We start from the raw sequence: 15,212 nt of genomic DNA, 5'->3' as shown, positions 1-15,212 counted from the left end.
GAATGTCAGATCTTGCCGTGGATAGCAGATCTGAATTAGCCATGCTGTCATGGGAACTGTCCATCAGGGCCCGGGAGGCAGAGCTTGTTAAGCAGAGGTCAGAGTTTTGTTTCCTCTGCGGCTGTGCGTGTGTTCCCACGCAGGAAGTAACAGATTCTCCTCAGTTTGTTTCTTTCCACGTGCGGGATCGCACGCGGAACTCATTTCTCCTCACGATGTCCAAAAAACAGGGACGTCCTTCAGGGACATGATGTTTGTTATTGTTGCCTCGGGCCACAACACATCCAGGCCGACTGTGAAAAGTGTGGCTGGATGTCTCAGAGGGCCTGACGTCAGAGGGCCCAGAAAATACAAGATCTCCAGCGGATGGTAGGTGGCTTGTATGGTCCCCCCCCCCCCCCCCCCTTCCGAATCGCATTCCTCGCCGGGGCCGACTAAAATATCAGCCCCAACGGCGAGACGAGCGTCATCCTTGGATTCCAAACTCTCCAGGCCTGGAGAGTTTAAGGAAAAAGGAGGGGATCGGAATTTGCCATGGATCCCAAGCGGCTCCCAGGGATCTGGCCTGCCAACGCAGGTGCAGGGCACCGTCCGAAAACTGCGCCGGGAACACTCGACACATCGGTCGAAGTCAGCACGCGAATCGCATGCGTCGAAACATCACTCGACGCCGATGCAATATTCGTCGAAGCGGACGCAAGCGCCGTCGGCGCCGGAGCATGCGGCGAAGCTGATGCAACCTGCGTCGGGATCGGAACAGCAGGAGTCGAGGCAGGAGCAGCCGGCGCAGAGAGTAATACAATCTACGCTGACCCCCGATGTAACCGGCTCACACACAGCCTCCGAAGCAAGTGATGTATATACCGGCACCTTCGGCTCCACAGACGACGCCATGGACACATAAGTCGATGCATAAGTGTAAGAGGAGGCATTCCTCCAGACACTCAACGTCTCTGGACTCAACGCTAAGACGGAAAAGACACGAGGAACATGATCCCTCTAGAAGGGATCATGCCTGTAGACAATTACAAAGGAAGATTCATACATCGGATAGAGAGTTTTCAGAGTCTGCATCATCACTTCATGCCAGGACCTCAAAACATGCCTCAGGGAGGGATGTCAGCATTTCCTCTTCCCGGACATACTCTTCCTCGCCTTCACGATCCTCTGTACAGAGTCACACATGTCCGTGGTATGAACGTACCAATCCACCTTCCGAAAAAGACAAAACAAATTATCATGAAGATCAGATTCCAGGATCCAACACACTACCAGTAAGGCCTAATTCAGACAAAACCCCAGCCCCTCCAGCTGTGGTCCCACGTCCGAGGATGCTTCCATTGGCGAAACAGGCTTTCTCTCATTTATCTGAGGCTCTATCAGGCTTTTTTGACTCCCTTCAATCTTCCTTTCAGTTACCAGATGCTTCCTCACCTAGTTCTCCTGAAACACAAGGTCAGGAAGAACTTCCGATACAACCAGAGCCTTCACCAACACCGTTGATAGATGACACACCGGTTCCCGAACATCCATCACCGGGAGCTTCTCCGTTGTCTCACTCATCAGCTTCTTCCTCGACAGGATATCCTACAGATCCCCCGGATCAACCACAGGAGCCTTATTCTCCTCCTGAGGATTTATCTTATCCTAAGTTTTTGGATAAACTTGGGACCATCCTCCATTTAGAGGTTCAAAAGTTACCTGACACAAGATCGGAAACACTTGGTCTTCTGAAAATCTTTGAGGCTCCAAGGGAACCAGCTTCACTACCCCCACCGGAGGTACTAGACACTGTCCTTCGGAAGTCGTGAGAAACCCCACATACTCTTTCTGCAGTTTCGCGGAAGACAGACTTGAAGTTTTCGTATGCCAAAAGCATCTTACTATACCGTGCCGCAACTTCAACATACGTCCATTGTGGTGGAATCGGCTATGCAGTGCTCGAAGAGATAAAAGTCCCACACCTCTTACCCTCCGGGAAAGGATAATCGTACACTAGATGAATTTGGACAGAAAATCTACCAAAATTCTATGCTAGGGGCGCGAATACACACCCACCAATTCTACATGATTCAATACATGTACGAATGCATTCAGGCGACTAAAGGTCTGCTTTCTTCTACAGCACAGCCAATTCCACAGCCTCTCCAAGACATGGAGGAATGTTCCAGACACCTCCTAAGGGCAGTTTACGAGGGCTTTGAAACCTCTTTGAGGGCTTCCGTTAGGGGGCTGGCAGCTCGACGATTAGCCTGGCTCAGAGCTAGTGCTATTAGGGAAGACCTTCACGACAAGCTCGCAAATTTACCCTGTACAGGGGACAACCTCTTTGGCGAAAGATTCCAAGCTACTGTCACCCAGCTGAAGGAGCAGGCTGTAGCAGTACAGTCATTGACGACCCCATCATCATTTTCCTCTTCATGCCGATACTTTGGCAGCAATCAACACCAACCCTTTGCTAGAAGGCCATATCGTTCTTTTCAACCTTATCGGCATCCTTCATACCCTCAGTATCAAAGGCAACAAACGCCACAACAACCATCACAGAATAGGAGAGAAGCCAAGGACCCAGAGGCAACAGGCACAACAGCTGGTGGCCCCGATTAAAATCCACACAGTCTTTTTGAATCTTCAGCCACCACTACTTCAGCACGCACCCCCGGGCAGATTTCAACAATGCCTACCTGTGTGGGAAGCGATCACTTCAGACCGGTGGGTTCTAGATATACTAAAACAAGGATATCAACTCCAGTTTACAACGAAACCCCTCCTCCCTCATTTACAGCATCTGTCAATATGAAAGCATCATCCTCAACTCGGACAAGAAGTCTCCATGTTTCTACAACAACAAGCAATCCGAGTTGTGCCACAGACAACCCGGAACACAGGGTTCTACTCCCCATATTTCCTCATTCCAAAAAAATCGGGAGGACTCCGTCCAATCCTGGATCTCTAGGACTTAAACAAATATCTCATCAAGGAGACATTCAAAATGGTGTCCCTCAAGTCCATTCTCCCCCTGCTACAACCAAACGATTGGATGTGCTCAATAGACTTGAAGGATGCCTACACACACATTCTATCCAACCGTCCTCATGGCAGTACCTCTGCTTTCAATACAAGCAGCAACATTACCAATACAAAGTTCTCCCCTTTGGACTCTCAGCGGTGCCCAGAGTTTTCACAAAGTGTATGGTAGTAGTGGTGGCTCACTTACGTCATAAAGGGATGACAATCTTTCCATATCTGGATGATTGGCTCATAGTAGCATCGAGCCTGCAGATATTAGTAGAACACCTTCAACAGTTGATAGAATGTCTGAACGCTCTGGAACTGATAATCAATTACCACAAATCAAACTTGAAACCCACTCAATTCTACAATTCATTGGTGCTCAACTAGACACGGTATGCAACAAAGCATTCCAACCGGAAGACAGAAAACTCGAAATGTGTCGCCTCCTACGAATTCTTCTCCGCACGCACAAACCGACAGCACGTCAAATCCTAATGGTGTTGGGTCATATGGCAGCAGCCATTTTCACTGTGCCCAATACCAGACTTCACATGGCGACTTCTACAATGGGGGTTGAAGCGACAATGGAATCAATACTCGCAACCATTGCACAGACGCCTAATACTCACTTCGGAAATGGCAAAGGATGTCAATTGGTGGCTCAAGAAATCCACCCTTTCCAAGGGAGCATTGTTCAACCCATCTCCTCACAATGCAGTCCTAACCACAGATGCATCCCACAAAGGATGGGGAGCCCATCTAGACCTCCTGGAAACACAAGGTCTATGGTCCCCATATGAACAACATTTACAAATCAATCTATTGGAACTTCGGGCGATCCAAAATGCCCTCCAAGCATTCCAGTCCCGTCTGCGGGGTCACAGAGTGATGGTCTACACGGACAACCAAGTGGCGATGTTTTACATAAACAAGGAGGGTCCGGTTCGTGGTCCCTTTGCCAGGAAGCCCTACTGATCTTCCAATTAGCACACCAACATTCCATTCATCTGCAGGCGACGTACTTGCCAGGAATTGCAAATTCCAGAGCGGACAGATTAAGTCAGGTGTTTTATCCTCACGAATGGACTCTCAACCCAGACGTAGTTCAAAGTCTTTTTCAAAAATGGGGGATCCCAACAATGGATCTCTTTGCAACAGAGGGGAATGCTCAACTTCCTTGTTTCTGCTCACTATGGCCAAATCACAACAGAGTAGCACAGGATGCATTCCTGATTCCTTGGCAGGAGAGCCTGATGTACGCTTTTCCTCTAATTCCACTCATCACGAGGACTATTCAGAAGTGTATAACAGACCGGGCACAATTGATCCTCATAGCACCTGCGTGGCCTCTCTTCACTTGACGGTGTGGAGATTGAGCGGCTCCTACTAAACGAACAAGGCATTTCTGCAACAGCCCAGCAGGTGTTGTTGGAATCTAGGAAACAGTCAACTAGGCGCAATTATGGGTTCAAGTGGAAACACTGTACCAACTGGTGCACATCTAATAAAATTCCCCACTTGGACTGTTCCCCGGAGCTACTCCTGGACTACCTTTATACATTTGTATGCTTCGGGCCTCGCAATTTCCTCGATTAGAGTTCAACTGAGTGCAATTGCGGCTTACCATAGGCCGTACCAGAATCAGCCTATCTCCACTCACCCATTGGTGTCTCGTTTCATCAAAGACCTCACGCATCTTCGTCCACCAATTGCTAAACCACCAGTGCCATGGAACCTGAACGTAGTATTAGAACAACTAATGTTGCCACCATTTGAGCCCATGGACTCTGCTCACATAAAATACTTAACCTGAAAAGTGGTATTCTTAACAGCAGTTACTCCTGCAAGAAGAGTCAGTGAATTGCAAGCCTTAGTTCACTACGCTCCCTATCTACAGTTTTCCACCAAAAAGCAGTTCTTCGAACTCTTCCAGCTTTCCTTCCAAAAGTAGTATTGCACTTTCATTTAAATCAAATGATAGAATTACCAACATTCTTTCCCAAGCCTCAATCCAACGACAGGAAACGTTTGCTACACACGCTTGACTGCAACGGGCATTAGCGTATTACAAACGAACACAATCTGCTGAACGTGCTTCTCAACTTTTTCTTTCCTTTAACCCTAATGCACCAGGTCTACCGGTGACCAAACGAACAAGCTCTAGCTGGATAGCGCAATGTATAAACTTTCATGACAAACAAGGTCAAACTCTACCGAAGTTTCCAAACGCTCATCAAGTTAGAGCTATGGCAACATCCATAGCACATCTTTCCACGTTCCACCAATAGACATCTGTAAAGCGGCTACGTGGTCATCTCTTCATTCCTTCACTTCTCATTATTGTTTAGACCAACAATCAATGACTGATGCGAAATTAGGTCGAGCTGTACTGCAGTCCTTATCAGTATAAAAAAAAAGGACATAGAACTTATGCAGTGCAACAAAGGGCCGACTACCACTTCCAAGATCACGCTCAAAATGACTCATATACGACAGTGTGATAGGGAGCTTTGGACTCCCATTACAGCATGGCTAATTCAGCCCTGCTATCGACGGGGAAAAAGCAAGTTTGCGTACCGTAAATGGTGTTTCCGTAGATAGCAGGATGAATTAGCCATGCTGACCCACCCTCCTCCCTGTTAGTCGACCATTTCTCTTATATGCCTAAGCTTAATTACAGACTGAGGAGAATCTGTTACTTCCTGCACGGGAACAAAACTCTGACCTCTGCTTAACAAGCGCCGCCTCCCAAGCCCTGATGGACAGTTCCCATGACAGCATGGCTAATTCATCCTGCTATCTACGGAAACACCGTTTACGGTAAGCAAACTTGCTTTTCCTGCACTCATTCCCTCAACTGCCTCTCCCAAAATGCTTTCTTCGCTTCCACTTTGCACATATACCTATACTGTTTCTCCTCTTCTGGCAAAAGCAGCTGTTCAGGGCTGGACTTCATTCATGGCCACTGGGCCTCAGTCATTTTCACCACGAACACAAAGTGCTCTGCGCGTGCGCTGGTCTTATGAAATCTTCGTTGCAAGCAGGATAGGCTCTACTCACAACCAGCTGTGCCTTCGTTCAAATTCTGCACCAAAAATTGAAATTCTGCACAAATTCTGCGCTCCAGATTAGTGCAGAATTCCCCCAGAAGAAATCTCTTTATGGTATGAGACATCACTCTCTCATCTTTCTTTTGGTTCATTTTTCACTTTTCCCTTTTCTATAGGCTGGATACTAATAGATCGATGTGGGAAACACTTTGGTACAATTTTAAATTATCTACGCGATGGTGCTGTCCCTCTCCCAGAAAGCAGACGAGAGATAGAAGAGTTACTCGCAGAAGCAAAATATTACTTGGTACAGGGACTCGTGGACGAATGCCAGGCAGCTCTGCAGGTAAGCACAAGGAATGCCTCTTTTGAGCAATTGTCAGTTTAAATTACCTGTTTATCTTATGTCAAATTACCTCTGAATTTTCAGCATGAGCACTACTCTCTAACTTTTGTTTGCAGGAAAATGTAAAAGAGCGTGTGTGATCTAAAAGGGGACTGTGGTAGATAGTTTAATGAGCACTGTAAGTGGTATGAAAAGCTGTAATTTTGCAAACATCAACTAGATGAAAGCATTTTAATTTTGAGTTTTTAATGCAGTTTTATGAGACCAGAGCTTAGCTGATAGTGATTCTGCATGTGTGAAATTCTTGCCTGACATCAGAAGATTAAGTTGACTGATTCTAATTGGATCACATTAAAATAAAACAAAAAGGAAGGATTGGTTTCTAAGATATCTGTTCATTTCTAATTTAAAAAAAAAAAGCTCAAAATATTTATTCCCCCCCCCCCACACCCCCTCTCCTCAAAAGTCTTTTGTGCTGGTTGCATACACACATCACTTTTTTAGTTCTCTTGCTGGGCATGCTATACCCTAGTTTTGTGCTGTCATGATACTGTTCCTCATCTCTGTTGAAAGACTGACTTAACCAAGATAATTAGGACTGTTCTCACATTAAATATTCCCCTCTTGACTGAATGTTTTGATCCAGCAGAATAAAGATGCCTATGAACCTTTCTGCAAAGTACCTGTAATCACATCCTCCAAGGAAGAGCAAAAGTTAATAGCAACTTCAAATAAGGTAAAAAGTGCCTGGTACTTGTCTTATCTGTTATGACACATTTTCGTTTTGCTTGCCCATTTAAAAAAAAATAAAATTGGAAGGTGATGTTAGACTGAAAAGTTTTCATATCTTTATCTCAGTGAAGAACTGAAATGCCTTGTCAAAAAGGATTGAACTATTGGGAAAAGTTTTCCAGACATTTAAATCTTCATTTATTAAATTTCCCCAAGACTTTAGGGGAAATTTCTGATATTACTTAAAGAAATATTAGAAGTTCTAAAATTTGATTCTGAGCATTTGCCATTTGTTAGTAAAATTTTTCTTCCAGTGGCTCCTTGTGTGAATGCCAGTGTTCAAATCCAGTCTGGTTTTCCTAATTAGACTAATTTCTTCTTCAACTGAAATTTGAGAAGGTGCTCCCTTGTTGGTTTCATTTGTATCATCTCAAGATGTGAGTAATGTCATGCGTAAATACTTTAGGAATATGTCCTCACTGTTCCATGGTCTGTTGGTTCACCTGTTTCCTGATATTTCACATGAGGCTATTTCTTTAGCCTTTGCCCTCTGTCTTCATTATTCTTGTAAATGTTTTATTAAATATAATACACATTGTTTCATCTTTTTTTGTTCCTGAGCAACTTAGAGCATTTTTGGATTCCAAGAAGCCATTCCTGTTCATATCCCAAATCAGTCCAGACAAGTGGGTTTATGCATCCCTACCAGCAGATGGAGGCAGAGAACAAAACCTTGAAGCACTGCTCCATATCCAAGAGTGCCATCTGCAGTCCTTCAGTATTTCTCTGTCTCTAGCAGATGGTAGAGATGCAAACCTGCAGTCTAGAGTTCTAAAAAGTTAGGATTTGAATAAGAGGAGGATTTGGCTCCCCAAGGTGTCGGGTTCCTTCGAGGGCCATCTCTCGGGTGGCGTGGGGGTGGTGACTCCTGACCGAACTCTGCCCTCCTTGGCAGGGGGAATTGATAGCCAGGGACCCTGGTTTCCTCACCCCCCCTCTGGGCCCTTATCTCCCTTGGTGTACGTGGCTCCTCAGTGGCCTCCAGAAGCAGGAAAATACTTTCTTTTCATTTCCTTTCCTGTGATGTGCTGTTTCTTTAAAAAAAAAAAAAAAGTTTGCAACAGGGAAAGACAACTGCAGCGCTGAACAGTGCAGAGGAGCAGATAATGTTTCCTGCCAGGAGGCAGGCAGAGGGAGCAGGCTGAATTGCCTGCCTTCATTCGGGCCAGGTGCATGTTGAATTTCAGCACTGGACAGCGGCGGGAGCATTTTCATCGGCAGGGGTTATTTTTAGACCTGATTGTGTGTGCAGGCCTGACCGTGCCGGCATGTCAACTCCCGCGCAGCGTGGCAGACTTTGTCGTTGCTGCGGTTGGAGTCGGGCTTGCCTTAATTTGGCCGAGTTTTGCCTCAATTGTGCCTTGGAGGGGCTGGGACCTCGGCCAGACCCCCGGGGGGGGGGGGGGGGGCAGCAGAAATCAGAAGGCAGGTGGGCTGGTTCTGAAAGCCTGGGGAGGGGGGGTGTCAGAGCAGCTGGTGACCATTTTGACAGCACGTGCTGAAGCTCCGTTGGTCATTTCGGGTCCTTGGACTCCCGAGCCTGTTCCTGGTGGAAAAGGACCCCGCTGGTAGTGGGGGAAGGGCTGCAGCTCAGGGAGTTGGTAATCCAGACTGTTATTCCTCAGATCTGGAGTCTCTTTCTATGGATTTTGTGCTGCTCCTCCATAAGGCTTATCTAGCCAGGAAGGAGTTGGGGTCCAAGAGTTCCTGCGCCAGGAAGTCCCAGTTGGACAAGAAGGCTATAAAGCTGGTGGAGTCGAGGGATCCTGCATTTGCTGGGGCTCAGGAGGGCCTTGGAGGAGGAAGATGGGTCAGACGGCATGGATCAGGGGATCTGTTGGATCCAGACAAGGACCCCGCTGATGCCTTGGGGGATCTGGTCCAGGATCTGGTACACATGTTAGGGGATCCCATGCAGGATCCGGATGCGGTGCCGGTCGTGGAAGGCAGTCCGCCTATTTCACGAGGAAGAGCTGGGTCCCTTAATTCCCCAGGTGATTGAGGAGCTCAGGATTAAGGTCACCCAGGAGGACTCAGATAATGAAGGGGTGAATCCAGTCCTGGCGGAATTAAGGAGAACCCCCCCTAAGACCTTTCCATTGCCGAAGATGATGAAGAAGCTGGTAGGTCGGGAGAGGGAGTCTCTCGAGGCTGGCCTGAAGGTAGCGAGAGTTATGGTGAAGCTATACCCCTTGCCAAAGCAGATCTTGGAGTCCTAAAGAATTCCCAAAGTGGATGCAGCTGCATCGGTGGTCACAAAGAAGACCATCCCTGTGCCAGGGCGGTAGCCCAAAAGGATGAGGAAGTTGGAGATTCTGCTCAAAAGGCTGTTTGAGGTTTCAATTTTAAGTCTTCTGGCCATGGTGTGCAGAAGTTTAATGCAGAGAGCCTATTTGTGCTGGGTGCAGAAGCCACATGACAAGTGGTCGAGGGTGGCGGCTGAGCCAGCACAGGCAGCTTCGCTTGGAGGTGGGAGTGGCCTGTATGGCCGATGCTCTGTACGTCATGATCTGAGCTTCCGCCAGAAGTATGGTCTCTGCTGTGGCAGCATGGACGCTCCTTTGGCTGCATAATTGGTCGGCAGATGAGTGGTCTAATGCATAACTGTCAAATCTCCCCTTCAAAGGGAAGCTGCTCTTTTGGGAGGACCTGGAGCAGCTCAAGAAGCAGTTAGAAGAGTCCAAGGGCAATAAATTACCAGAGGACAGGAAGGCCCCTAAGATGTCCTTTCTGCCGTGAACTCGCTTTCGGGAAGTTAGTAGATTTCATGCGGGCAGAAGTTATGGACTGGCGATGCAGAAGCAAAGTTCTGGCAGACAGCAGTCCTTTCGGAGCCTGCACAAACCCCAGAGGGACGGTGTCTCTTCGGGGGGGGGGGGGGTGGGAGACAATGAAAGTGTGTTGGTCCACTCTTCTCTGGTGGCCATTGGAGGATGGCGGTCCCTTTTTTTTTTTTTTTTACAAGGAGTGTACCAAAATCACGTCAGATCGGTGGGTCCTGGAGATGGTGAGAAACTGCTGTATCTTAGAATTTTCTTGTCCGCTCAGGGACCATTTGTGGTCTCCCGCAGCGTCTCCTGAAGCAAGTGGGGAGGCAGTGTGGGATAGTCTGATATCAGCTCCTGCACGCCGTTGCACCGGTGCCTCCTCAAGAGAGAGGGCATGGTCGGTATTCCATGTACTTCGTGGTTCCAAAGAAGGAAGGCACTTTTCGCCCCATTCTAGAACGCAGAAGGTAAATGCTGCCCTCCAGGTGCCACAATTTCAGATGGAGGCCTTGTGCACCATTGTAGTGGCAGTGCTCAAAGGGGAGTTTCTGGCGTCATTGGACTTGACACAAGCTTATCTTCATATCCCTGTTCGGGTTGATTACTGGAGGTTTCTGAAATTTATGGTCCTGGAAAGAACATTTCCAGTTCCAGGTTTTACCCTTTGGATTGATTACAGCGCCGTGCACATTCACGAAAGTGTGGTGGTGCAGCGGCTCTCAGGAAGGAAGGTATCCTGGTACACCCATATCTGGACGATTGCTTGATCCAGGCGAAGTCAGAAGTGAAGGATGTTCACTCTTTCCAGAGGGTACTTCAGCTTTTGGAATCGTTGGACTGGATGACTAACCTAGCAAAGAGTCAGCTGAGGCTGGCCCAGTCGTTGGAATATCTGGGAGTGCACTTCGTACCCAGTTAGGGAAAGTGTTTCTGACTACGGAGAGGATAAGTCAAGTTACAAGGTCAGATCCGGAGGCTACTGAGCCTGTCTGTGTCCAGGGTCTGGGATTACCTGCATGTACTGGGTTCCATGGCGTCTATGCTGGAAGTGCTATGGGCATTTGCTCACATGTGTCCTCTGCAGGGAGCACTGCTATCCCATTGAGACCCACTTTCGGAGAAATTTCAGCTTCCTTTACTGTTGCCACAGGATGCCAGGTAGAGTCTCTAGTGGTCGCTATCTTGACCCAATCTGGAGACAGGAGTGGATCTGGAAGTGGCCGACTGGATAGTGGTGACCACAGATGCCAGCCTCTCTGGATGGGGGCGGTTTGTCAGGGGAAGTCAGTCCAGGGTCATTGGTCGCCGGAGGAGGCAACATGGTCCATCATTCGTCTGGAGACCAGGGTGGTGCTCAAGGCCTTACTGGTGTTTTTCACTCGTTCGAGGCAAGTCAAGGCGAGTGTTTTCAGACAACACACAACAGTAGCGTACATCAATCGCCAGGGTGGTACGAAGAGTTTGGTAACGCGGGGGGTGCAAGAGCCGTTTGTCTTGGCGGAGATTCATCTGGAGAGGATAGCTGCTTCCATGTCACGGGGGGGGGGGGGGTCAATGTGCAGGTGGACTTGCCGGATTTCATTATCTAAGCAGTAGAGGGCTGTAAATGTGTGAAGAGCTCCATGTCGCAGCCTGGTGCTACCAATGTTGCCATGGCTTTTACAAAATGTGCTGCACTCACCCCTGGAGAAGAAGGCATGCTTCCTCATAGCAGAACTCGATACAGTCTGCTAGCCAGTTGAAGAGAGTTTGTTTGTTTGCCCACTGGAACTCGCAGCTTGTCTTTGTCAAAGAAGCAAAGAGTTGGGTGGATTTCCTATAGAGTGCAGTGCGGTCTAGATAGAATGCAAGTGTATGCTTACAGTCCAAGGTGTGCAAAATCCTTTCACCCTGGTGAGAGTGAGGCCTTCGGAAAGAGTGGGCAGGCTATAGGCTGAGTAAGGCGAGAGGTTGTGTCCATTTTAAGAAGAAATTTAGGATGAGTACGGAGGACCACTCAGTCACGGAGGAACCTAGTGTCGGGTGAGTATGCAACAAGGGCTTGTAAGTCACTGACCCTTTTTGCAGAGGTGATGGCTATGAGGAAAAGAATTTTCCATGCTAGAATTTTAATGTTATAGGAATGCAAAGACTCGAATGGGGAACATATGAGCCTTGTAAGCACTACATTCCGTAACCAGTGATTGTAGAGGAGGCTTAAGTTGTAGAAAACCCATGATAATGGCTCAACCCCTTATGGGTTAGCTTAACAGGGCATCCCCTACTCCCTGGTGATACGCTGAGATGGAACTGAGGTGTACCCGTGCAGAGGATGTCTGGGGACCAGAATCCGAAAGATATCCAAGATAGCCTAATAGAGATGGAGTAGGGCAGGAAAAAGGAGCCAATACCTTTTTGTGCACGCCATTTGCTAAATCTTGCCCATTTTGAATGGTGAGATTTACGTATGGAAAGTTTTCGTGAAGCTACAAGTACCTGAGAATATCAGTGAGTCTGTGTTATAAGGTTGACCTGTAGGCAGGCGAATTGGTTCCTGAAGTGATAGGTTGAGAAGTATAGGGAAGCATACTTGTTGAGGCCAGTATGGGGGTATGAGAATCATTGAAAACCTGTCCTGTAAGTTCACGAGAGTTTTGGCTATGAGCGGTATCAGAAGAGACACAAATAGGAGGCCTCTGTTGCAGGGGCGAGCAAAGGCATCCATGGCTAACACATTTCAAAGCCTGTGTAGGGAGCAGAATCTGTCCACTCTGTGGTTCCATTCGGACACAAGAGGTTGATGGTTGACATCAGTGCTAGAAGATTTTGCTTGCTACACATGGATTCAGAGACCACTTATGGGGATGGAGACATCGATTGAGATGGTCTGTTAGTATGTTCAGTATGACTGTTAGATAAGTGTGCAAGGGCCCAGGCCAAGAACTGTGCGGCTTCCTGGCAGAGCAGATAAGAGCCTGTGCGTCCCTGTTTGTTCGAGTACCACATTGCCACTATGTTGTCTGTCTGTATCCACAAAGTTTTGTGAGGCAGTGTTTGAAGGCATAAAGGGCATAACGCATGGCTTGAAGCTCCAGGAAGTTGATCTGAGACTTTTCATGGAGTGGAGTTGACGTATTTTGGGTTTGGAGGGTGTTGATACGAGCTCTCCAACCCAAGTTGGATGTGACCATGGCCAAGATCATCTGAGGATTTGGTTATTGGATCGGTGATATGGATCAGGGACTAAAGCGATTGAACGGCTTAGAGCCACTGAAATTTTAAAATCCACTGAGTTTTTCTCATGACTAGTCTGGCGTGACATGGATCGTGGAAACCATGTGGCCCAGCAATGGAAGAATTGATGGGCTGAGGCTATGTTGCATGCGTGCAGAGATGTGGACAATTTGATAGGATGTCTGCGTGGTTGTTGGGCAGGAAGGCCATTGTGACTGTAGTGCCCAGATCTGCTCCCCGGGCCCGCTTCGCAACTGGCTCAGTGGACATTGATGCCGGTGTGGTATCAGTTCCGTCACCGAACATGGAACCACGTTGATGCCAGCGATAATTTTTCCCTCAGTGCTCGGCCTGGTTATTTTCCAGCACCGAGGAAGATGCCCTCGCTGTCCCAGATGATATTGGTGACGGACGGTCACCGTGCCTCTACTGCTCCTGGCATTGTTTCTCGCCCCGGTCTCTGGTTGAGAACCCAAAGTATGGAGCATTTTCTTTAGTCAAGGGCATCGATGGAAGTATAGATGGCGGCTTCGATAGCATCGACGAAGGCATTGACGGAAGCACCGATGGGGCATTGGGAACCATGGACGTCCCAATCCCTCCAGCCCCGATGGACCTGGTGGAAGATCGCAGCAAGGACACTCGCGGGCATCGTGAGGCGGACCGAGGGTAATAGACATAGGGAGAAAAGAGGGCCGCAATTCGGTTGGTAACCCAGGGAAAACCAATAGTGAGGTGACAGGAACCGACTGGAGAACAGGGCATAGTACTCACCGAGAGCCGATGAAATGTACGCAAAGGGAGACCCGTGTAGGGAAATTATTTGTGAAGTAAAACTTTGTGTTTCCGTGAGGAAAAGTTGTAAGAAAAATCTCACAGAGCTCCTTAAACGCGAGGCAAAGGGCAGCTCGGGAAAAAAAGAGACTGAAGGGAGACCCCTGTGGACACAGGGATCATGGCATGCTGGGCGTGCTCAGTGTGTCAGTCAAAGTTTCTAGAAACTTTGACAAAAGTGTTCCATAATAGGGCTCTGCCTGATGTCACCCATATATGAGGACTACCATCCTGCTTGTCCTGGGAGAGCTGATCATCTGTTTGTCCTGTTCAGTAGAGCAAAAAAGGGCAATAAGGCTTCTAAGGGCACTATTGCACAATGATTGAAGGAGATTGCTTACATCTGCAAGGGCTGGTTGGTGCCGGAGCGGTTGAGAGTGCATTCACCAGGGTGCAGGCAACCTCATGGGCAGAGTGTCAATTGCTTTCTCCACAGGAGATTTGTCGAGTGGCGATGTGGTCTTTTCTTCTTTCTTTTACCAGACATTACCACTTGGATGTGCGGGTGCCAGAAGAGGCGACTTTTGGGGCTTGGGTACATCCCCCTTGTCTGGACTAATCCGGGGTGCGAACAGGAAAGGAAAGTTGGTTCTTACCTGCTAATTTTCATTCCTGTAGTACCACGGATCAGTCCAGAGCCCCTTCCCCATCTTTTGAAAGACTTCCTCTCTTCTGGATGTTCCTGAGCTGGTATGTGATATACTCAGATTAATGATAGATGTACATAGTTTGGTATGTGCTTTGTGTTAAGTCAAGAGGGCCTAGTTTTCAGGGGGTTCTAGTTTCATTTCTGTTCGCCCTAAGGTTTATTGGAGGTTTGTTCATGTAGACATCTTGGCTTGGGTACAGGTCAATACTGAAGGACTGCAGGTTGGCACTCTCTATTATGTAGCAGTGCCTCAAAGGTTTTTGTTCTCTGCTGGCAGGGATGCATAAACACACTTGTCTGGACTGATCCAGGGTACTTCAGGAGCGAAAATTAGCAGGTAAGAACCAATTTTCCTTTAACGTCTTCCCCAGTGTCAATCTAGAGAAGTTTGGGTGTAGATTAAAATGTGGGGTTTTATTTTTTATAATTCAAACTTTATTTGAGATCACAAAAGTATACAGTAATATAACATAAACTATATCCCAGGCAGTACTTCCCGATTTATCAAAATAAAGGTCAAAGTTATATAGTCATGGATCGAAAAT

The 15,212-nt window shown here is 47.7% G+C and overlaps 1 protein-coding gene across 4 annotated transcripts in view; it reads left to right on the top strand.

The window, feature by feature from the left end:
• The window catches only part of KCTD10 (potassium channel tetramerization domain containing 10), a 53,234-nt gene that overhangs the window by 25,878 nt on the left and 12,144 nt on the right, over window positions 1–15,212 (top strand). For 3 of the 4 annotated variants that reach the window (XM_029620088.1, XM_029620091.1, XM_029620090.1), the window contains exons 3-4: window positions 6,242–6,411; window positions 7,058–7,147. In XM_029620088.1, the coding sequence (XP_029475948.1) occupies window positions 6,242–6,411; window positions 7,058–7,147 (260 nt within the window). The remainder of the gene's footprint in view (window positions 1–6,241; window positions 6,412–7,057; window positions 7,148–15,212) is intronic. The other variant, XM_029620089.1, reaches the window with a different exon arrangement.

The sequence above is a fragment of the Rhinatrema bivittatum genome, chromosome 11 (assembly GCF_901001135.1).
Source record: "Rhinatrema bivittatum chromosome 11, aRhiBiv1.1, whole genome shotgun sequence".
Taxonomy (NCBI): domain Eukaryota; kingdom Metazoa; phylum Chordata; class Amphibia; order Gymnophiona; family Rhinatrematidae; genus Rhinatrema; species Rhinatrema bivittatum.
The sequence above is the reverse complement of the archived record's forward strand: the minus strand, read 5'-3'. Positions and strand labels throughout refer to the sequence as shown.